The sequence below is a fragment of the Xenia sp. Carnegie-2017 genome, unplaced genomic scaffold (assembly GCF_021976095.1).
Source record: "Xenia sp. Carnegie-2017 unplaced genomic scaffold, XeniaSp_v1 HiC_scaffold_29, whole genome shotgun sequence".
Classification (NCBI taxonomy): domain Eukaryota; kingdom Metazoa; phylum Cnidaria; class Anthozoa; order Malacalcyonacea; family Xeniidae; genus Xenia; species Xenia sp. Carnegie-2017.
This window is the reverse complement of record NW_025813492.1, coordinates 170,712-195,600: the sequence shown is the minus strand read 5'-3', so window position 1 is coordinate 195,600 and position 24,889 is coordinate 170,712. Positions and strand designations below refer to the sequence as shown.

At 36.7% G+C, this 24,889-nt stretch overlaps 3 protein-coding genes and 1 long non-coding RNA gene across 4 annotated transcripts; 3 read left to right on the top strand and 1 right to left on the bottom strand.

Annotated features, from left to right (window-relative positions):
• Window positions 1-5,205: 5,205 nt before the first annotated feature.
• On the bottom strand, window positions 5,206-7,074 carry LOC124453989 (transcription factor Maf-like). Its single transcript, XM_047004805.1, has 2 exons — window positions 6,584-7,074; window positions 5,206-5,542 (listed from the first exon to the last, which is right to left on the bottom strand). The coding sequence occupies exons 1-2, from the start codon at window positions 7,072-7,074 to the stop codon at window positions 5,206-5,208; spliced, it is 828 nt and encodes a 275-aa protein (XP_046860761.1).
• A 5,396-nt stretch (window positions 7,075-12,470) lies between these two features.
• On the top strand, window positions 12,471-20,024 carry LOC124453988. Its single transcript, XM_047004804.1, has 6 exons — window positions 12,471-13,604; window positions 17,983-18,074; window positions 18,129-18,179; window positions 18,426-18,508; window positions 18,919-18,991; window positions 19,974-20,024. Exons 1-6 carry the CDS (start codon window positions 12,530-12,532, stop codon window positions 20,022-20,024), a joined length of 1,425 nt encoding a protein of 474 aa, XP_046860760.1. The 5' UTR covers window positions 12,471-12,529.
• A 3-nt stretch (window positions 20,025-20,027) lies between these two features.
• On the top strand, window positions 20,028-22,646 carry LOC124454034. Its single transcript, XM_047004846.1, has 4 exons — window positions 20,028-20,039; window positions 20,132-20,200; window positions 21,526-21,973; window positions 22,416-22,646. Exons 3-4 carry the CDS (start codon window positions 21,544-21,546, stop codon window positions 22,523-22,525), a joined length of 540 nt encoding a protein of 179 aa, XP_046860802.1. The 5' UTR covers window positions 20,028-20,039; window positions 20,132-20,200; window positions 21,526-21,543; the 3' UTR covers window positions 22,526-22,646.
• Window positions 22,647-22,840: 194 nt separating this feature from the next.
• On the top strand, window positions 22,841-23,793 carry LOC124454038. Its single transcript, XR_006951312.1, has 2 exons — window positions 22,841-23,078; window positions 23,303-23,793. It is a non-coding gene; the product is annotated as an uncharacterized LOC124454038 (long non-coding RNA).
• Window positions 23,794-24,889: the final 1,096 nt, after the last annotated feature.

The window sequence follows — 24,889 nt, the reverse complement described above, 5'->3', positions numbered from 1 at the left end:
AACGCATGCTGCTATATACATTGATGTGTTCTTCTGACAACTTTTATGTTCGACTCACAGTAATCAATGTTTTGCTGCAACATGGTCTCCAACATTGAATTAACTTATGCTGATTTGTTTGAAGGTTAGTGAAAACTTTTTTCTCCGCATTCATTATTATTAATCATTATTATTAATGGTGAATACCATTTGCAAGTGCCTCGTCTATATCATTTTAACTTCAGCACACCTCGCACATTTCTACTTTTTAGGAAACGTATTTTGAACTGAGATTAGCATAACAATGCATCCTCGTTTAAACATGAAAGCACGTATTACATACTACAACATACTACATTAGCCAACCTCGCGGAACGTTTAACTCGCACTATTCAAATCTTTTTGTGATGAGTTAAATAACTGATTTTGCTTAGAAGCGCCTGCATATTCTTGAATTTAATATGTTGTTTCATACCAGTAATCTTCAGTTTTTAGTAAGTTTGTCATCTTACTTACTTTCATGTCGAGGCATGCTTTAGTGTTAGCATTTCGATGGGGCAAATTACAGCATTTTATTTAATGAGAATGTTATAGGAAGTCGATTTTCTTATGCTACATATCCAGTATCTTAGCTTACATTTTACTCGTGAAATAATTCTTGTCGAATTTCGTACACTCGCTCGGTTCATACTGTTTTACTTGATGGGAAATTTTCAATTTTGCTTGACTCACTTGACTGAACATTAATAGCTAATAACATTTAATCAAAGAAAGCAACAAAACCCTTCGGTTTATAAATTTATTTTAGATGTCTTAATTGTTCAGTCGTTTTTTTGTGAAGTCATGATTAAGATCAAGTATTATTTCAATCGTTAAACAACTATAAAGTAGTGAATCATTTTATATACTACAAACAAAGTTTGATTATATAATACAAACTTCAACATCTTAATTTTTGCAGCTTAAATACAACGTTGCAAAGTTCGGTCGCGAAATACAACAAAATGTACGACCGTTTATCATATTTTATGTAATGTCAGGTTGATTTCTTTTGAAAATGAAACTATTTTGAAAAGAAATTAGCAAGGCATAGCAGAATAAATGTAGTGATATTTCCCCGCAGTTAACATAGGATTGATTTGTTTGGCTTGAAAATATCAACCAAGACAGAGTAACGCAAAAATAGAACTTTCGTATGAGTCTCTGCTCGCCGAGTGTAAAACGTTGTTGGTACAAGTTGCAATTCCTTTATGATAAATCAATATTTTAAAGAGAATTAATTTTTATTGTAAACAAAATCGAATTTACGCACTTGTCAAAGAACGGTAAATCCGAGTATGTCTTATCGCCAATATCTCTAACAGTATTATCAACCAATTCGTATGGAACGGGCATATGTGGCATACCGCTTCCTTCAAATGGAATCTTGTATAAACGCACTTTCAAAAACATTTTTAAATGATATGTGTGATAATATCCTCACCAAGCTAGCTAAACCATTGTACTAAAATACATGGAAGCAAATAATTGAGCTAAATCTTACATCCAGACACTCGAGATTTTACCCAGACACGCGTGTATGTAGTGTTTCGCGATTCTCTCGAGGAGCATGAAAACTGATTGACTACACACGTGTCTGGGGTAAAACACAGCTTCAAAAAATTATTAAGGTTTTGTATTAGTAATTACAGGTAATGTTCCATGTACTTTAGTTCAATCAGCTAAACAGGCGTTTCATATGAACAAACTAAAGGCCTTTTCATATTTTTCATATCAAAGTTTGTACATCATTAATTATCAAACACTATCCAATCATCATCGTTTTCATTAATGGAAAATCGCGTTCCAGAATAAGAATTCTGCTTCTAATTAGCATAGGTTTTTCTTACCAGATCATAAATTTATGGCACATGTCTGCCATGCATGCTAACTACAGACTGGCTAATTGAATACCTTTATCTACCATGTTTCACTTATATACCTGCTCTGGACCCAGTTCCCCGGTTACAATGTTGCGATAATCATCTTATGCCTGGACTTTCTTAGCTATAAATTTCTAAAGATTTTTTTGACCAGTCACGTTTTTTTGGCAACTAAGATATTTCGAAAAGTAAATACATTGAAAAATTAGCAGTCGTGAATTTTAACTATCCACAGATCGGTCTAGCATCAATGTAATTTTGAGAAAAGGACAGTAGATTTTTTTGTCAAGGTCAACGAGAAAAACAAGCCTTGCCGTTTAGATTGCTACATTTCATCCAATGTACATTGTTGATGGGGCCTAAAGCAATGGAGGCACTGCAAGTTTTTAGCGATCGAGGCATCGCAAGTTAGCAATGTCCGTCCGGCGAATAACAGAAAATAAGAATTCTGAAAACAAAATTTATTGCTTACATTTGTGATAGTCCTGTTTGTTTAACTTCGTTAATTGTTTTAACATTGTTCATTTTTTGTTGTGTAATTTTGAGCTGCTGTAAAACGTCATCAAATGCACGCTCGAATTTCCACTTTAAAAATGGCGACATAGTTATCGTTTGCCCGTGTAGTTTGTTTTCCATGGCATTAACATGATAATAATTATTTTAGTCAATATAGCTACAGACCAAAGCGCTAATATGTCAACAATTATTTGAAAACTTAACATAAGATCTTTAAGAAATCGATACTGACTTTAACTAACTTTAACACCTGTTTCTTTATTGTTGCCAATGAAGTGCCAGGCGAGAAACGGATTCTCAATATAATCATTAGAGCCCAACAAATAATTTTGAACACAATCATAAACAATTCGGTTTTGTGAAAGTTATTAAAATAGTGACGTTTCGTCTTGACACAAGACATCTTCAGACTAATAAGGAAGTTAACAAGAATTACAGATATAAAGGCCCTGTTCACACGATACCGGATTCGCTGAGCAATCCGATGCGAAAAATGCACTCTGTTCACAAGATGCCAGATTCGTAAGACGCAACATGAAATGAAAAAAAAGAAAAAAAAAATGAAAGAGGATACCCAGGACAGAGCAGCCTGGAAGAGTCTGATAGAACTGGGTCTCCGGCAAAGACCCGCTACCCGAGCAGGACACAGCGGAGAAAGGTGACCAAAGGTGACCATAGCCAATATATGTTATAAGCCAATATATTTAATATGTGTCTTGTGATGGTTGGTTCGTTTCTGTAGTTGAGTCCCATCAACTTGATCATTTTTATTTATTCTTTTATTTCACATAAGTGGCAAGTGTTCATTTCTTTAGCAATCAGTAATATACACAAAGCTATAAAACTGCAATCCAAATTCGTGATCTTGCAAGTTTTTAGAAGTACTTCATTTCTTACAAACACCGTTATTTTCACAAACTGTTCTAATTGAAAAAAGACGCTATATAGCCATATAACTACAAGACTTTTGACCAACATGGCGTCGAATTTAATCACATTGACGAACCAGTGTTTACCAACGAAACAAAACGTTTTTTTATAGCTGTCTCATCAGTAGCGAAGAGAAAATGAGCCTCTCAGAAGTTCGATATCATACTTCTATTTGCATCTCGATAAACACTTACAACAAAATCTCAGCATGTAATGAAAGTGACAATCATGTAACTCATCAAAATTACAACTGAGCGATAAATTTGAAAAAATATTGGAGTTGTAGCTACTTGTTTAGGAATAATTGTATGTTATAGTGTAGCAAGACCCTTGTAGACTTTGTTACTCGAAATTTCTCGAGTGTCTGGATATCTTTTAAAAAAGCTTTTTTCATTCTCAGATTTATGAAATATCAAACTGTAGAAGTCAGTGTCAAATGTAGCCACTGTTTGTTTAGTTACAAAGTGTATAACAATGTATAATCCTCCCGGTTATCACCATTGTGCAGTGGTGACTCCTGCACTTGTGACACAGGATGTACGGTTACATATTTTATGGACTGTTTTGTAGAGTCATTTGGCATTTGAAATATTCAACACCAAATCATTTACTTAAAAAATCACACATTACATTAAATATCAAACAGTAGAAGTCTGTGTGAAATGTACGGTTTGCTTAGTTATGTAGATTTGGCATTTGACAAATTTAACACCAAATAACTTTACCTTAAAGGCACACATTACATAAGTGTGGAACATTTACATCGAATTTTTTGAGAAAGTGTACTGAAACTTAGTGCAACTAACTAAAAATAAAAATCAAGCTTAAAGAATTGTCACTATTGTCTTGTTATAATTTCATAATTTTCCCACGATTTTTCCGTATAATCTCAGTTGACATTTTTACATGATGGTCAAGCACTTAGCTTGTCGGTAAATTCCGCAGTAGTTCTTATTGCGTACAGGATATGTCATCTTCAATTATGTAAAACATTATTAAAACACATTCTTGTAGAATAATTTTCTTTCTTATGATCTTGTGGCATAGTTTCAAACTGTAAAGAAAACCGCTATAAATGTATATTGAAAGAGTCGTGTTTCAAGTCCGTACACTTAGAAAGTCGAATTTAAGCTCTTGGGCATTTTTTAACAGATATATATTGTGTTTATCCGTGTAATTAGCTAATATTGATTTTGCTTTGTTAATAACGACAGTTTTCAATAAGGAATTTTTGTCACAAGAAGTGATTGTCTCGATTGTCGTACTAATATATCCTGAATTGTAAAACTTTAATTCCAACAATATACCTGTGAACTATAAAAGGGTGTATTCAAAACAACATAAAAGTCAAGGGAATTAAAAATTATGTTTGCAAATTAATATTGCTAAATTGCAACGGCTAAATTGCAAATTTGATCGTAAGTAAACTGCAGTTCCCCGGCGAGTTGCCTCCAGCTGGGCCGTCCCTCTGCCGTCAACATATCTTTGAGTTTCAGGAAAAATGAAGCGGGTTGATCGCGCAGGAGTATACCTAAAACAAAGGCGAATCCTTTGTCAATGAATTGATTAAATGTTTGAGATTTTAGCTTTATCTACTTGTTTGTCCTTGAAACTAAGGTGCATTGCAGTAAAAAACTAAGCTATGGTCGAACTCATTTTATGCTATATCCAAGAAGTCGCCTGCAGACAAAACATCGTGTGAACTTTAAAGAAAAATAACGGTAATGTTTTGCGCGCTTATGTTTAATTATTCCAAACCATCATCAGAGCAACATAATAATATGAATCCTGACACGGTCTCTATACGCGCATGGAAAACACGTGATTTGGACGAGATTTGAACTCGCATCTTCGCGGACTAGTATCCCATTTCGATATCCTTAAGGCGACAGGAATGCGCATAACCACGATTCTTCAATGTTCGTCTTCTTTTCTTTATGTCATTGACGACATTTCTCGGCAGTCCTTTTAGTCTAGTGTTGAGTTGCTTAACACTCAACACCGTTAGCTCGTTGTCTTTCGGTAAGCTTGATGTTGGAAAATTAAAGTTTTGTGGTATTGCAGGTGATGGAACTGCAGATCCACCGCTTGTTATAGACTCGTTATCAGAATCTAATTGTATCAATGGCACCTCTCGTTGTTCACCTGTTGAGCTTCTATTGTGGTTGCGTGTTGTGTGTCTATCGTGACTGTGACTGTCAAAGATATCTGTATCATTTTCGTACACGTAAGAATCACTACCATTGTGGGATTATCAAAGTACATCATGAATTCTGGTGCAGCTAAGTCAGGTAAATATGTCGTATTTGTTAGTTAGTAGGTGAGTTTGGTGGGCGATAAATAGTAGTTACCAAGAATGGTCGTCTATGAGGTTTACAAATTTCTAAACAAACAGCTTCTAACTCTGAAGAAATTAGGTCCTTTCGAACTATGTAGTTAATGGAGCTACGCAACTATAAGCAAACTCCTCCCCCATTTCTTGACCTATCATTTCTTACCACATCATACCCATCAATATGAATCATATTATCAGTTATAGTAGAATCAAGACGGGTTTCATTATGGGCAAACAAATCAATGTGCTTGCTTGGCCTTGACAACCGTATGTCATCAATCTTCATTGGAAGACTGGCTATGTTGAGAAAAGTCATTTTGAAGCCTCTAGTTTTAGGAACCAATTTAAAACAGGTAGAAAAATCGCTGCCCACATTCTTCTCATCTAAATTATCTAAATTAATTACTTGCTTAGTTGTCTCTTGACAAATCTCAAATAATTTGTCCATTCTTTGCTCCATCTGCCAGGTCTTTGAAAGACTGGTGGGTTGTTGACTGTGTCGCAGCATCATGACTATTGATTACTGGTTTAACAAAGGTGCAAAATGCACTACCTAGTGATTTGTCTCCAAATTTATTTGAGTGGAGATTGGAGCCATTTGGAAGATTTTTGCCTATATCATCATTATTTATACATGAAACATTATTTTTAGCACATAATCTATAAATTAGAGTGTTGTAATAAGCAATTTTACTTAATGGGACCTTACCATCAAACATTTGATTACACTGGAAATTCCCACTTTACTTGCTTGGTTCTTCACATCAGCAATCGAACTTTCCATGCTTGTAGCAACTTCATCAGCATCACTGTTGACCAGATCGTTGGTACCAACATGAAGAATTATGGTATCATATTCATCTTAAAAGGACTCTAGGAAATTTTGGTGTACATCCTTTACCTTGGCACCACTGAAAAAATGGCAAGTAGATTTCCCTCTGGCTGCCCTTGAGATCTTTTTGGGTTGATATGTTTGACCATTGAGTCACCAATGATCAGAGCTCTTGAAAATGATTCTTTGCGGTTTTTGTAGTGGGTCTGCTCTTCATCTTCCTTCGAAATGCCATTCCTTGATTCGGCAAACTTTTTCTTATGCTTACTGCGGTAAGCTTTCAATTGTGCTTCAGTGTTGATTGTTTCTGTAGGTTTAGGGCTAACTGTAGGCAATGCTTCATCTCCATCACAGTCTTCTACTGGAAGATTTTCAAATCTATTTTCAACAGGAAAAGGATATGTGATCGATTTGCTTTGGTTAATATTGGACTGTTTCGTACGTTTGACAACAATCCAAGCATTTTGTTTTTGTTTGGCATCTAGGAGTGACAAGATTCGGTCGTTGTCTTCTCTTAACGAGCTAATAGTTGATTTTAACTGCTCTATTTGGGCTGCCATTTTCATGTTATCGGCTATGAGTACGGCTCTTTCGTTACTTTCAGTTTTCTTTCAGTTCTTTCTTCTAAATTGTGTAAACGAGCGAGGATTTGGCCAAGTTTTCCTTCAACATCATTAGTGACTAACTCTTCGCTTTCTTTATCTGAATCAGTAGCTTCAGTAGTTTCCGTAGGCAAGATTAGGGACATGGCTTTTTGTATGTGGTCATCTTGACAATAAACTTGGTCGGTAGACGAGTATTTTTTTGGGAAACTGTGGCTTTTCAACGTTTCAAGGAACTTGTTGTCTGTGTCATCAAGAATGGTTATCTTTTTAGATTTTGCTCCGTGCCATTTGAAAATGAATTCTTCGTTTGAGCTAGTGAACACTTTCACGTTGCCTCCAGGTGATTTCCATTTGCCACGTCAGTTCAGCGTATTCGATATAAAACATTTTAATAACTTCAGGTTTCCATGCCATTGAATCTGTTTGTCAGATATTATAAGATTATCTGTTTTTACATTCGATTTGACTGTTTTCAAGGAATGATTTTTAGACTCAGAAGATAAATTTAATGAATTCGAGGAGCTCGTCAAGTCATCACTGTCCGCCATCTTACCACGTGCTCCCTTGAATTGTTCGTGGCTTGAATAATTGACGATTTTTCGAGATAAGAATGCAGTCAATTTAAGAGTGTTATACATATGACTCGCTCCATTGTAATCCCCGTTGGTGAACACGTAAAAATTGTAAGTATCCAATAGTTCTCCCCATTAGACTGTCAACTTCAAATAACTTTCATATGGCGGTTAATTTTTCAATTTTTATGTATATATCCTCAAGCAATCTTCTAAGCCAAATTCCCTCTTGGCAAGCAGTACTTAGAGCAATATACTCAGCTTCAGAAGTTGACTTCGACACACAACCTTGTCGCTTACTGCACCAACTAACTGTGTTATTCTCAACTTGAATAACATACCCAGTTGTTGAACGTCGTGTGGTCAAATCACCTGCCCAATCGGCATCGGAGTATCCTCTTAGGACAGGATCGCTTCCATCTGAAATGTACACTAGACCAAAGTTTAGTGTTCCCTGAATGTATCGAAACACTCTCTTTATCCCTCTCCAATGTTCTAAACCTGGATTTGTCATGAACGTCGAAAGGACACAAACAGCAACTGCTAAGTCAGGCCGACTAATGAGTTTTGCACAATTCATACATCCAATTGCAATTTGATATGCTTAGACATCGACAAACTTTTCCCCTTGTGATAAAGCTTCGTACTTCTTGCCAAATTCTAAAGGAGTTGACACATAGAAATTACAAGCAAGCCACATGAAATGCTTTTTCGAGTTGATTTATACAAACAGCCAGTGTATCCCCTTAAGGGAAACTGTGACAACTGTTCTTCTATTAGAATAAGCAGAATAGCAAAGTGGAAAAGTTGAATTTTTAGAAAGGCAATATATTTGCTCCAGTAAATCATTTGCCAAAGAACATGCTTTTGAGGGTTTTTTCGGAAAGGCTTCCAATGCAAATTGTACAAAGCTTGTAAAACCGGTTGCTAGTTTTCTCTTCCAAAATTCTCTTCTTTTCTCAATATTGCTATACAAAGTACTATCTTTCAAAAGAACTTAACACTACATATCATGAATATATGAATACGAGCCTCCTCCCCCAGTTAACAATCTTTCTACGCCCATGCTCGTCCAGTTACTCAGCATAAACAGTTACACTCGCTGTTTAACACTGGTTTGCGCATGCATCGTGCTGTATTTTGTACAACTTCCATTTGTAACTGTTGACTCGTAGAATTCCTTCTAATTTGCTTGATAATGTTCTACGTTGCTTACAATACACTGCTGTGTTGCAGCTTCTTTGTAATTAATAAAATGCTTTACATTCACTTGTCATCTAAATATAATAGGGAGCTTTAGCACGAGTACGGCTACATGGTTTTGTTGTCGCAACAATGTTTTCGCGCCAAAATGACGTAAGTCGTACTCGTAGCCTTTGCTAAAGCTCCCTAATATTTTGTTTCGTACGTCATTTTTAGGTAAGTGAGCTTGTCGTGGCATATTTACTCTTTAAGAAACATGATTACAATGAGTGTGGTCTCACTCACTTTTTTGCTGTTGTTTTTTGTTATTTTTTATCTATATTGTAAAATTTTCATACTCTAGGTGTCCAGTTTACTTCGAGAAGTCACTCTGTCTTTCAACTAAAACTCGTCGGGAGTAATGAGATTACTGGGGAACTAAGTCAAGGCAGGATTATGCATATTTATATTTTTGTCTCCAGTTTAAGAATTTTTGAAATAGTTTGTCATATTAGAATATGGATTTTGACTATCGACTTAGTTCTATATGATTAGTCCAGCTTTTATTTTGCTTTAACACGTTTCCACGCGGTAAAACAGGGACTGCGCAGCGAAATCAAATCTGGAGGGTAAAGCCTGTTTTCCACTAGGCACGTGCAGTGAACTCCATATATATATATATATATATGGAATGATAACGACAATACATTTTATAGTTAAAAAGTTGAAGCCAAAGTCCTAGTTTCTTCCGCGGTTTGTACGTCAGTTCCAGTCCTTCAAAGTCGAATATTCACGCGGTTTGTACGTCAGTATCATTCCCCCGAGTGCCAAACATACACGGCCAATATAAATTTGAATACAAATCGCGAAAGCATAAACATATAAACAACATCACTACAAACAACACACCTGGCTAACTCCTCGCAAAAGGCTATTTTTTACAGCTGAAACTTTACTACAGTGAGCTCGTTGTAACTTACAACTTGTAACGAGGAAAAGCCAACTGAAAATTACACTGTATGCTAAAAAGACAATACAATAGAAAATATGACGAGAAAATATTCAAGCATAAATTTTTCATTCGTCGGAAGGTGAACAGAATTCATTACGAAATTTAAATATACGTAAATGTAAATAAGTATGCCCATTATTTAAGAAACCTCCTTAGGTTAGTATATAGAAGATATAATAAATATTTAATAAAACTTTTACAACAATTTACACAACACTCAGAATCTTGGTGCTCTCACTAGTCAATCCTATCAAGTGTCTTCCGCATCTTATGCTGTGATGGAGAAAGTTTTAAGACCACAACGTTTTGACACCAATCCTAACGCTCAAGACGCTGCTAGATCGTGGTTGCACTGGTTTGCTACTTTCCAAAACGTTGTAGCTGCTATACCTAACGAAGAAGTGAACAAATTAAAGATTCTAGTCAATTATGTTTCTGCCGACGTTTATCAACTTTTCTGTGAAGCGACAACTTTTACGAGGAAGCTATAGAATTGTTAAAAAATCTCTATGTTAAGGTTCCTAACAAGATATTTTCGCGACATAAGTTAGCTACTCGTAAACAACAATCTGGCGAGAGCCTGGATGAGTATTTGCAAGAATTAAAATCGCTAAGCAAAGATTGTAATTTTCGTAGCGTGACATCAAATCAATATCGAGACGAAGCTGTACGAGACGCGTTTATAGCAGGTCTTCTTTCAACTAACATCCGCCAACGTCTTCTTGAGAATAAAACATTAGACCTTCGGACAGCTTTTGATCAAGCCCGAGCCTTAGATACAACACAGAGAACTTCTGAAACTTATGCAGACGGAATTCCAATAACAGCTGCTACTCTATCAAACAAGGACGGGGAGAATTCGTTTATTAATCAACGAGCATTTGAAAACCAAGATAAAACTGATCAATCTGACGGACATCAAGAGAACAACGGCATAGAAAGGTACGTTGCCGCCTCTTCTAGATCAGCGAAATGTTTCTTCTGCGGTAATCGACCACACCATCCCTCCGCATGCCCGGCTAAAGACGCCTATTGTTATAAATGTAAAAAGAAAGGACATTTCCAAAGAGTATGTAAATCGGTCGCTCCTCAGGCCTCGTATATAGCATTACCATCAACTAAACATACAGTAGCAAAGTCACTAAAGAAAGCCTGTATTGATGTCTTGATTAATGGAAAATCTTGCAAAGCTCTAATTGATTCGGGAAGTACACATAATTTTATACATCCTAAAGTTGCAAGTAATCTGGGATTGAACGTTTATACAACTCAAGAGAAAGTAACAATGGCTGCATCCTCGTTTTCTTCTAAAATTCAAGGCTATTGTCTTACCGATATTATACTTAAAGAGCGAGAGTATGCGAAAGTAAAACTGTTTGTCTTAACAAATTTATGTACGAACGTGATATTAGGACAAAATTGGCAGGAAAAACATGAAAGCATAATTGTTGAGTATGGGAGAAAATCGCCCTCTTTAACGATATGTGGTTTATCAACTATAAATATAGGGCCACCGCCGTTGTTTCAATTTTGTCTGAAGATTGTAGACCGGTAGCTGCAAAATCACGAAGATACAGTGCCGAGGACAGAGCGTTCATCGCAACGGAAGTGTCGAAATTGCTTGAAGAAGGGATTATTGAAGAAAGTGACTCTCCTGGAGAGCCCAAGTCGTTGTAACCAAGAACGAAAGACAAAAGAAAAGACTAGTAATCGATTACTCTGAAACAATTAATAAGTTTACTCAGTTGGACGCTTATCCGATGCCAAGAATAGATGATACAGTAAACGCAGTTGCCCAATATAGTGTCTTTAGCACTGTAGATCTTAAAAGTGCATACCATCAAGTACCTATCAAAAATAAAGAGAGAAAGTACACGGCTTTTGAAGCTAACCATCGACTTTATCAGTTCCGTAAAATCCCATTTGGTGTAACTAATGGAGCGGCGGCCTTTCAACGATCAATGGATACTTTCATATCCGAAGAAGCTTTAGAAGATACTTTCGCGTATTTAGACAATATTACTATATGCGGTTACAATCAGGAGCATCATGATAAAAATTTGGAACTTTTTATGAAAGCAGCGAGGAAGCGTAACCTAACATTTAATGAAAGCAAGTGCGTTTTTTCGGTAACTTCAATTAGTATACTCGGAAGTGTTGTATCTCAAGGAGAGATTAAGCCAGATCCGGAGAGACTAAAACCTTTGCGGGAGCTGCCAGCCCCACGTGATGCAAAAGCTCAAAGGCGTGTCATCGGTTTGTTTTCATATTACTCCCAATGGATTAAAGATTTTTCAACTAAAATTAGACCTTTGTCTCACAATTTAGCTTTTCCATTATCAAATGATGCGTTGCAAGCGTTTGATTTACTGAAAATGATATTGAGAATGCTGTAGTAGGATCAATTGATGAATCTTATCCTTTCCAAATAGAGACCGATGCATCAGAATTTGCACTTTCAGCGACATTAAATCAACAAGGACGACCAGTAGCATTCTTCTCAAGAGCACTAAATGGTTCAGAACTAAAACACTCGTCAGTAGAAAAGGAAGCAGCTGCTATCGTGGAAGCCGTTCGTAGGTGGAAACATTATCTAACAGGTAAACATTTCAAACTAGTAACGGATCAGAGGTCAGTAGCTTATATGTTCAATTTGAAACGTCATGGTAAGATTAAGAACGATAAAATAATGCGGTGGAGATTGGAACTTTCTATGTATGATTTTGACATAGTATATAGAACAGGAGAAGAAAATATACCAGCGGATACCTTATCGAGAGTGAAGGTTATGTCGCTTACACTGGATAAACTTTTCGAACTTCATAAAGCACTGTGTCATCCTGGAGTATCTCGCATGAGTCACTTTGTAAAAAGCCGAAATTTACCATTTTCGATAGAAGAAATTAAGCGCATGACCGAATCATGTAGAGACTGCCGAGAATGTAAACCCCAATACTATCGACCTGCACAGTCACATCTGATAAAAGCAACACAGCCGTTTGAAAGACTGAACCTAGATTTTAAAGGTCCGCTGCCTAGTACGGACAAGAAACGATATATATTGACTATCATAGATGAGTATTCTAGATTCCCATTTGCGTTCCCATGTGAAGATGTTAGCGCTCGGACTATTGTTGCTTGTCTATCAGAATTATTCTCGGTTTTTGGTATGCCTACGTACATTCATTCTGACCGAGGGTCAGGATTTATGAGTGCTGAACTAAAGAGTTTTCTCTTACAGAAGGGTATTTCAAGTAGTAGAACAACAAGTTATAATCCTGCAGGAAATGGCCAAGTAGAAAAATTCAATGGAACGTTGTGGAAAACAGTTTGCCTCGCTTTACGATCGAAAAATCTACCCATTAACCACTGGCAAGAGGTGATGCTGGATGCACTCCATTCGTCTTTGTTATGTACGGCTACAAACGCTACTCCTCATGAACGATTATTTTCTTTTCAAAGTAAGTCAACGAGCGGGGTGTCTGTCCCTTCATGGTTGGCTACACCAGGAAAGGTTCTATTAAAACGTCAAGCGCGCAATTCAAAGTTTGAACCATTAGTGGACGAAGTACATCTAATACAAGCAAACCCTCAATATGCTCTTAGGATTAGGATTTCAAGATGGTATAACAACTTCTGCCGCTCTAACAGAAGTTCAAGACACTACAATACGTCCCACCGAAGACGCAAAGATAGAGATATCTACGCCAACGGAAGAAGTGAGAGGAACAAATTCATATGATGAGAGTGCTGAACAGCAGTCGTCGCAATTACGACGTTCGGAAAGAAGAAGAAGAGCACCAGATCGATTAACTTATGATTAAAATAAAATAAAACAGAACGAATCAACTAACATTTATTAAAGTCATTCTATTACCTTGAGTTAGTTAAGGACAATTATATTAAATGTAGCTAGATATATGTTTAGGTATTCTTTTTTGTTGTTAGGGTGAATGAACAGAATTCATTACGAAATTTAAATATACGTAAATGTAAATAAGTATGCCCATTATTTAAGAAACCTCCTTAGGTTAGTATATAGAAGATATAATAAATATTTAATAAAACTTTTACAACAGAAGGTAAATTTTCAAACGGTATTAGACAGTGTTTGATCTTATTTCCGAAGAAAAAAGAAACTTGAATATCCAGTTTCATAAAAAATATTGAGTCTATAACTCGCATTTTTACTTTTTACAGAGCGATTGTATTTTTAGTCGATTTTGATAGTGCTTGAAATACTAAATGGTTGTCATCTCGATATCAAAAATTGAATATCCTTAAAGACTTTGCATGTCATTTTTTTGACTTCGAAGATGACTACCGCTAAGGTTGTCGAAACGTCAGTCAACAACAACAAAAACAGTCCTTCTCAGGATTATACCAACCTGGACGATCTACATTTACAAACATGTAACGATACTCCCGGGTTCAAACTAAAGACTTTGATATGTTTTAAAGGAAAACCGCAGCGTAAGAGCAGATCGATCAAGTTCACCTCACCTTGCTTCTCGATTTATCACTTTGATTCATTTTCCGTGAACCTTTTCGTTCCAAAAATTTCGTTATTTTTACGCTCTGGTCAAGATCCGAACTCTACCATTACCAAGGGACAAATGATTTAAAAAAATTGAAATGAACACGCGAGAGACTAGAGCCTGACGTGTGATGACGAATGATGACGACAAATATTTTTTTGGCTTCAATTTTTGGCTTCGGTTATCATTTCAGTTATTCAAATGTCGAGTTCACTGGGCACGTGCAATGAACTCCATAACAACAATAAAACATAATAGAACATAATACAACATAATTATAATACAACATAATATAACATAATACAACATAATACAACACAATTTTAAATCTATATTAAATCTTCATAATATTAATGTATATACATTCTGGCCAGTTTATCTGGCTGGAGTAATGGCGGACACATAAGATGCGCACTTAAGAACTGGGTACAAGTAGGGGACAGATTTTTCGCTGAGTGGCGCTTCTGTATATATCTATTCTGTGCCTGCATACTGTGCCCTCGACGTCTGTTGCAATCGTAAAGCGGAGATCGTTCATCATTTCTTTTAAAGTGGAATGAGCTCATTCCGGATCGAAACTCATTCCGGATTCATGTAAACACCCCCTTAAATCGATCTAATGAAGATATAACTGCCTTGCCGTCTTCCTTCTGTTCTGCTTTTAACTGTACGCATGCGCGTATAAGCATACAAAATCAGAAAAACTATGTTGAATTATCCTTGGCATAGTAGAGACTGTAGAGTGGGCTGTCATGCTCTGCTAATTGAGCAGTTTAATAATGAGCTCGTATTTTGTGCTTTTTTATTAATGCAACCGTTTTTGCTCATTCAAATAATGGCGTGCCGCACTTTAAAAGTTTGCGGATTATCGAGTAGCGATTTACTTTACGGACTTGAATTTTAAAGCATATGATCAGGTGGACTACAGGATTGGATCACTGTATCGGATGCCGGCTTTTGGTTTTGGCTTTACATTTTGATCCCACTTTGATCCCAGCAGCCTTTGCAAGAATGCTTCGCCATGTTGGAAGTTATATGAAAAGAAAATAGTGATTTTTTACACAATTCACTGAGGTAAATTTAAAAATTGAAGTGTGGAAACGATAATAGAGAGGCAAAGAAGGCAGCACGAAGAATGCGAGAGGCTCGAAGATGCGATAACTGAAGAATTTTACTGAAGAAACAGACGGTAAAGCATTTTAGTCTTCCAAATCATTCAATCACAATTTACCTACTGATTCAGACTGTATTCATCAGCTTTAGTTATCAGCACGATATTTTCAACATAAATTTACTCTTTACTTTTACTGCATCGAAATGACATCTCTTTCCGCAGCCTAAAGACCAAATCAATTCAGATCACAGAGCCTGGGATCTATTAGAGGTTTGCCAGATAATTCAATTTCTTTGTACCTCTTGAATGACTTATAGTGCTTATCCATTTACAAAAATAAGGTTAACTTTAAAACTACAATCCTGTGCTTAAATAATTTAGCCTTTTTGTTTGCACAACACCACCAGACATTGAATTTGATTTTGTATATCAACTCACCAGTCACATTGTCTATTTAATTGAAATGTCTTTTTGTAGAGATATCTCTCTTCTACTAGCTCGTTGCTGACATTGTATAATGATAATGATGGGTAAGAATAGACATTTTGATAGTTTTTTACGAGCTTAGTTAATTTAAGGTAAGAATTAGCCGACTAGCGTTGCATAATGTGAGTCGAACTACATATTTGCGTCATTGCTATGCTGCCTTAAACATTCAGTTACTGCACATGTATTTATTTCATTGTTGGTTCATTTCTTATACTTTTGAAATGTCTTTCCTGTTTTAGGATGAGGAAAGAAGAAATATCTGCTTTATCTGGGCCCAATGAGTTTGCTGATTTCTACAGCAGATTACGAGTTATCAAAGACTATCACAGAAAGTATCCAAATGAGGTGATATGATTTAGAATGAATGCATATACAGCCATTGGGAAATGTATTTCATTTCGGAAAAAATATTTTGTTCATCGTTTTTTGGATACCATTGAAACACCATGGAATATGAAATTTTCTTGAAAGAAATTGCATGAAATTGATTCGGTTTGCTTTATTTGACATATTTAGTGTTTGAGCTAGAAATTTGGCCCTCTGGAATTCTGACCAAATTACCTATGTCCAGTTTTAGCCAAAATAAAACGCAAACTCGGTATTGTATGTATTGACACAAACTCAGTATTGAGGTTGAGCTCTATTGAATTGACACATGACTTTCAGTGAACCAAAAGAATGTTTGTGAAGGTGAAATCTTATTTTCTTTGCTTTGTTTCACCTAAATTCCAAGAACATAAACTTAAACACCCCAACACATCCTTAGCTGAAGATGCGATTTTCCAGTAAAATCGATCACATTTCCCATTTAAACGTGATAATTGATAAAACTCACAAGTAATATATCTAAATGACTGGGACCGCAGAGGATCGATAATTGGTGGGCTCATACTCATATATGTATGCTATAATCCATAGAAAACAATGGATTTCAAAGGAACTTGATAGGGCACATTATGCACATATGAATATCAGCCCCCTCCCTTCACCCAATTATCGATCATTTGCGGTCGTTGAATTATGAAATGAAGTGTTTTAAACCCTCTCACTGCACTTTTCATGTATGAACTGATCACGTGGAACCGTAAAGAGGTTGTTCGCGATTTCTTGGTCAGCTACTAAAGTTAGAACTTTCAAATTTGATCATCATTTATATGTTCTGTAATCAAAGGGTTCAAGCTCAAAATTTGCGCACTGCTTCATCCCGCGGAAGTGTGATTGCGCGCGCACGATCTTTCGTCATCTTTGCATTTCGTTGTTCACCACGTATTGTTTTAAGACTTTTTCACATTGTTGTCAATCGTGCACTGCTTCATCCCGCGGGAAGTGTGATTGCGCGCGCACGATCTTTCGTCATCTTAGCATTTCTCTAAGTCGTTGTTCACCACGTATTGTTTTTAAGACTTTTTCACATTGTTGTCAATCGTCAAAAGGGATAAACATTAAACGCTCATCCTCATGAACAACGAGGGAAGGTCATGAAAACAGACCATTGTTAATGGGCTTTAATAAACCGCTCTTCCTGTAGTGTTTTTTTTTTACGAAACATTTATTTACCGTCAATAGTGTTGTTCCCAAGTCTGATATTTTCGAGCGTGACGAATTGCTTTCCCGGATGACGTTTTAGCTTATGCTAATTTAAAATTTACACTTTTCATTAGAAAAAGCGATTGTGGTGCCATACAGACTTACTGTAGAATACCAAGTTAATCAATTTTGTATATGTCATTGGTTTGGCAATTCTGATGAAAGTTTTAATTCGTTATGACAATACCCATAGGTCTTCTTATCAATGGCAGAAGCCTTTTTCTTTGATTTTTTAAGACTCTAATTCGGATCGTTTCCTGTGCTAGAGCCCTACGATCTATCTATCTATTGATTATCTATTGTCCTTTACCACCTAATGTGTCATTTTTCCTATCTCTTATATTCATTCGTTGTCATTTTGCGTTCCAGCTTTGGTTGACTTTTCTGATGAAGAAGGTTACGGCAAGTACTTGGATCTTCACGAACCTTATGATAAATATATGAACATCAAGGGAATCGAGGTAATTCAACTACGTTAATGTCAGACTGAAGAGTGAAGGCGATTATCACTTCAGGGATCGAAAGATCTCATGATGTTCGGTGAACTTCATTTGAATTTTGTCAAAGTTGGTTTCGGAGCAGTCACCAATACACATAGTTGAGACTACAGACTTAAGCGTTTGACGTTCGTAGCGAAGAAAGCATTGCCATGCATCTCATGCCTGTCTTACTTTAGTTCTCTCGTGGAAATCTTCGTATGCTATATTGGCCAAACACAAATAAAATTGACATGTTGATTTGATGAAATGAACAACCTAATTAGGACACTTTGGCGTTCGAGAACTTTCACTATTTTCTTTTGTGTTGTCTAGAGAATAGACTATCTTGCGTATTTGGAAACATTCGACCGCTTGTTCGACATTCCCAAAGAGAAGAAAACACACGAATACAAAAGGTGAAACTGAAATTTTGTTTCCATAGAAGCTAAGGCGATAGTCTAAATTCACCACAACATGGTTGCTATGAGTTCGCGTTTGCTATAAAGACTACTTCCGGGTACTTTTTCTTGATAGAGTTCAACATATAACTCAGATTTTTCTAGTCAAGTTGCAAATTATATAAAGATTCCGAGTTTATTTTGTCGTAATTTTCTGTCAATGCCCATTCCTTGAACAAGCACTACATATCTTATCTATATTTAATTTTCGCTTTATCACTTTAAGGTCTCCTTTACGCGAGTTTTGCTTCGATGCAGTAACTTTGTATTAAATAAGGTTTTCCTAAATCCGTCAGTCTGATTGGGTCCTCGATCACTTATTTAATTATGCCCACTGGATTGCGCTGATCCTCTTTTCCTAACTTTAGATACATCATCGTTCTCCTTGATTACCTTTACTACTATTGTCAACGTGTCCAACCGCTGGTCGATCTTGATAAGGTAAGCCGACATCATTGGTTTCACGTGCCTTTGACGTAGAAACTTTCATTGTTTTAATAAAGGATCTTCTAAAACTGAAATGGACTTTCTTCGCAACATTTCTTTTCGCATGCTTACTTTCAAAACGATTGAAGCTTTTTTGATGAGTAAAGTAGATAAGCAGTTGTCCACCGTCCATGTATTCTCCCAACTAATGTATTCCTGCTAATGTTAAACAAATTGGCCGTACATCATGTATGTGATTAACTTCATTAGCAATCAAAACTTTGTCATAAAACACAGGCGAGTTTGTTGCGTAACAACGAAAATACACGTGATTTTTATCTTTTGTAATGGGCTGATCGCATGAGCCCGGTAGCCGGGATTCAGCCAAGCGTTAAATGATTTTGGCAAATGAACACGATTCAATACTTACCATCAGATAAATCTTCTCAAGCAATTTCGCAATATTCTGTATTAATGACTTCTCAAAACATTTAAAATTGAAACAATCAATTTGCCCTGATTTCAAATTTTGAGAATTACAACTGGAGTGACGTGTAGTGGCTTCGCAAACGTAATTTTTAACCTTGAAGTTTTGGCTCCTTTCAATCGCTTGAAATCATCGGGCTAGCTCGCTATCCGGGCCAGCCATTGAAATAAAATACATGGAACACTGCCTTAATAGAAAAGTCTAATAAAATCTTGAAGCCAAATTTTACACCCAGACACGCGAGATTACCCAGACACGCGAGATTACACCCAGACGCGCGTGTAGTTAATCAATTTCCAGAATCTCGAAACACTACACGCATGTCTGAGTGTAATCTCGGGTGTAATATTTAGCTTCAATTATTTGCTTCAGATAGCGTTTCATGTATTTTAGTTCAATGGAGCCAGCTCGCCTCCATATAATCAGGCCCTAAATCAGAAAACGACCATAAGTTAGCTACGTAATTTACATATCACAAAAAATCCAACAGTTCCAGACGTTTCGTTTTAGGAAATGGAGGAAACCCAAGAAGAATTTGATAGAAACTGGGCGCAAGGATGATTTCCAGGATGGCCCGTGAGTGAAGGGGGATATTTAGGCCGTGCATCGAAGATTTGCTTTGTATCGCGCGTGTATGTATGATTTGTTTTTGGTTTGATTATTTATAGAAAGATACCGGAAGTGCTTTGGCGCAATCTGGGGCACATCTTGATCTGTGTGGTTTCTCATCTGCTGAGGTTAGTAAATGTATGACACTAGCAAAAGACATGTGAGGGTACGCATGCATGATATAACAATAAACAGTACTAGTATGGATACGCATTATATAAGGATAAGCACTATACTAGTAAGGGTACGCATGTTATAAGGATAAACACAATACTAGTAAGGGTACGCATGATATAAGGATGAACACAATACTAGTATGGATAAGCATGATATAAGGATAAGCACTATACTAGTAAGGGTACGCATGTTATAAGGATAAACACAATACTAGTAAGGGTACGCATGATATAAGGATGAACACAATACTAGTAAGGGTACGCATGATATAAGGATGAACACAATACTAGTAAGGGTACGCATGATATAAGGATGAACACAATACTAGTAAGGGTACGCATGATATAAGGATGAACACTATATCACGGTCACGTCAATTCATGGAAATATAAGCATCGTCAGCACACAGATAACGGAAACAATTCAACCTGCAACTAGACACGACTTTTGATCATCATTTATATGTTCTGTAATCAAAGGGTTCAAGCTCAAAAATTTGCGCACTGCTTCATCCCGCGGCAAGTGTGATTGCGCGCGCACGATCTTTCGTCATCTTAGCATTTCTCTAAGTCGTTGTTCACCACGTATTGTTTTAAGACTTTTCACATTGTTGTCAATCGTGCACTGCTTCATCCCGCGGCAAGTGTGATTGCGCGTGCACGATCTTTCGTCATCTTTGCATTTCTCTAAGTCGTTGTTCACCACGTATTGTTTTTTAATACTTTTTCACATTGTTGTCAATCGTCAAAAGGGATGAACATTAAACGCTCATCCTCATGAACAACGAGGGAAGGTCATGAAAACAGAACATTGTTAATGGGCCTTAATAACCGCTCTTCCTGTAGTGTTTTTTTTTTTTTTACGAAACATTTATTTACCGTCAATAGTGTTGTTCCCAAGTCTGATATTTTCGAGCGTGACGAATTGCTTTCCCGGATGACGTTTTAGCTTATGCTAATTTAAAATTTACACTTTTCATTAGAAAAAGCGATTGTCGTGCCATACAGACTTACTGTAGAATACCAAGTTATTCAATTTTGTATATGTCATTGGTTTGGCAATTCTGATGAAAGTTTTAATTCGTTATGACAATACCCATAGGTCTTCTTATCAATGGCAGAAGCCTTTTCCTTTATTTTTTAAGACTCTAATTCGGATCGTTTCCTGTGCTAGAGCCCTACGATCTATCTATCTATTGATTATCTATTGTCCTTTACCACCTAATGTGTCATTTTTCCTATCTCTTATATTCATTCGTTGTCATTTTGCGTTCCAGCTTTGGTTGACTTTTCTGATGAAGAAGGTTACGTGTTATAAAATTGACAGCCGTTGCCCCTGCTCCCCACGTTACCGAGGACATTGGTGTGACAGTGATTGCATGCTGAAGAATTATGGAAAGAACTGCGGAAAGCGCTGCGATTGTGATGTTGATCACGTGTGCCATCACGTGACTGGTACTTGTTATCTAACGCGTGTGGGAAGGTTTCAAATCGTCATCAAGGAAAACTTCACAAATTTCGATGAGATGGTACGGCGAAAACAGTTGAAACTCAATGTTGCCGTTTTGATAGCCAAATACAATAACATGTATGAGGAACTACGTCATCTCTCGAGACGAAGGATTCCGGTCACGTCAATTCATGGAAATATAAGCATCGTCTGCACACAGATAACGGAAACAATTCATCCTGCAACTAGGCACGACTTTCTTGCACGTATTTTAGGTAAGAAGCGCTTACCTTCACAGCTATCGGCAACATCTGTCTTTCGTTTATAAGCCGCTCAATTTGATCTTAAATTTTCATCTTTGGAGGCTCCGTCAACTTTAACAAATCGATATGGTATTTTTTGTTATCGATAAGTAGATATAATTTGAATACTTCTCACTGTCAAATTCCCTTCGTATATACCAATCTTTTCACACACGCTAAAAGTAAGTTCATTGCTATAGAAAAGTGCTGTAAACGATAGTAATGTATTACATAACTTTAGTTGCTCGCGATGGAACGCATTATCCCACTTTGCAAATTGCAATTGCAAGTTATTGTTGAGAATTCGTGATTGAAGTGTAATGTCAGAATCGATGAAGTGTATCTAAAAAAATTTGTATTTATTGTTGGATTTGAAATACAGAATCCTCTCTGTAATTTAAGCTTGTCGTTTCAGATCTCAAACCCGGATTGACATCGGATGGCTCTGAAGAAGTTGTCGCAATTAATGTGGTGATGTTCGATGGCGAGATCCTACTTAACGGTATAAAAATGGTGGTGTGCTGAGGTTGAGGTATATGCTCGAGGTATAATAAGACTTTTGGTTTAATATTTGTGAGTAATATACGTATTTGAATGTTTTTATGCAGTGCGGTGTTTGAAATTAAATGAAGATATGATCTTCGCACTTTGTTGGACAATTTAAGCAATTGTCTCATAAACCTGAAAAAATCAGGTGACTCAACGTGAATCGAACCCATGACCTCTGCGGTGCCGGTGCAGTAATCTGACCAACTGAGCTATGAAGTCACACAGTGGTGAGCAGGTCAATTTTGTTGGGCTCATGTTTTCTCGTGAAATGAATGTTATATGAATGTTTTTATGCAATGCGGTGTTTGAAATTAAATGAAGATATGATCTGCTTGAAATGCTTTCTCATGTGTTTCATGCCAGTGGAATTCAATGTTCTTCTTTATAAGTTCTCTCAGTGGAGCGGTGACGTCCGAAATATTTGGTGCAAACTTGGCGATGAAATTAACCATGCCCAACAACCGTTGGACGTCCTGCTTGTTTTCTGGTTTGGGGTAGTTCTTGATTGCTTCAACCTTACTCTCATCAGGTTTGACACCATATGCTGTTAGCGTTTCTCCAAGATATGTTATCTCGGTTTGCCGAAACTGGCACTTATCCTTGCTTAGTGTCATATTGACGTCTGCTACACGATTGAGAACACGCTCCAGATTGCGATCGTGTTCCTCCATTGTCCGTCCCCTGATTAGTATATCGTCGATTTCTGTTTCGCATCCCGGTAGATGCTGAAACTTCTCGTTTACTGTTTTATAGAACACCTCTTGTGCGAACATTACTCCAAAGGGTATTACAGTAAAACGATATCGACCAAATGGCGTATTAAACGTCGTCATGTAAGAGCTCTCCTCGTCAAGAGGCATTTGCCAAAATCTCGAGTTTGCATCCAGTTTGCTGAAGAATTTGGCATTGGTCAAACGGCTGGTAATCTCTTGCTGGGTGGGAAGCTGGTAATGTTCTCTGAGCAAAGCTTTGTTGAGGTCACGTGGATCGATGCAAATGCGTAACTTTCCAGAGCGTTTTTCATTAACTACCATCGAGTTGACCCATGCTGTCGGCTCATTCACTTTCTTAATTATTCCTTTGGATTCCATATCTATTAGCTCGTTGTGGACACGTTCTCTCAGTGCTGAATGTGTATCCCCTTGTAATGTGTATCCATATTTTTTAGTTCTATTGTTGATGGTGTGTAAACGTGAAATTTTAAGTTTGTTTCATGATGACAATATGCAACTCTGTTATCATCATTCGTTTCTGCAAGTTTTCTGCTAGTTGAGGAGCCATAGGGCGAGAACAGCCACACCCGTTTACTGCTTGGCCAGATTTATGCTAACGACTGATCATCTATCTGGACAAACTTAAGCAAGCAAAACATAGTTCGTCTTCAAGTTCGTCTTTGTGTATATACGCGCAAACTTACAGATCATCCGTCAAGATGCTTACGAATTATTTGAGTAGTTTGTTTATTTAGACGAATATGCACGGGTATTTCGACTTGACGCATCATCCTTCTGTGAATACAAATGTGAAACGAGGACAAACTACGGAAAAAATGATACTTCGTAGTTCATAACTCGCTCCAAAATTTGTGTAGTTTATTAATACATAGTTCGTCTCGTGTTTATACTTAGACGTATGATCTGTTAGACGGATCATTCCTCCAAACAGATGATCTGTCTCTAGTATGAAAATTGACCTATACTAAAAATTAACAAAGGCGGACATGATCCTGATTTTGCAATCGTGACTTTTGCTCATTAACGATTTTCACTAAATCTGACATTGATAGTTATTCTTCAAGGCAATATCTATATCATTATTGGAGTTCCTACATTCTGTATTATTGGTAAATAGCACAACAACTACATGCATCTTAGCATTTATCACAAGTTCTTGAACTTTTTATAAGAGCTTTAAACTTTCCTGATCAACCTGAGCTCTAGTTCATTCGCATCAAGGTGTATCAATTCAAAATGTTGCTATTTGGGTACAACGCTCGAATTACTTTTTCCAAAAAGACATCAATCACTGCAGTTCAGAATGAAAGAAAATCTTGTCTCGCACAAAGGTTAATTATAGGGTAGCATTTTGGAGAGCCAATCCTGCCATAAGTCAATGAAATGGGTAAGCTTTAGGTGATTATTCTGACATTAATTACGACAAAATTATACCAAATAAGATAGAAAGTATATACAATATGTATAAATTGCGACAGCAACTGCAATGCCCACAAATTGTTGGTATGTTACAGTCCACAAAAGTCTGATCGATCATGTTAATTTTTAGTTACTTTGTGTTGCAGTTTTTTCTCCTTTGCGCGTTAACACAAAGCAGTTATGCGTC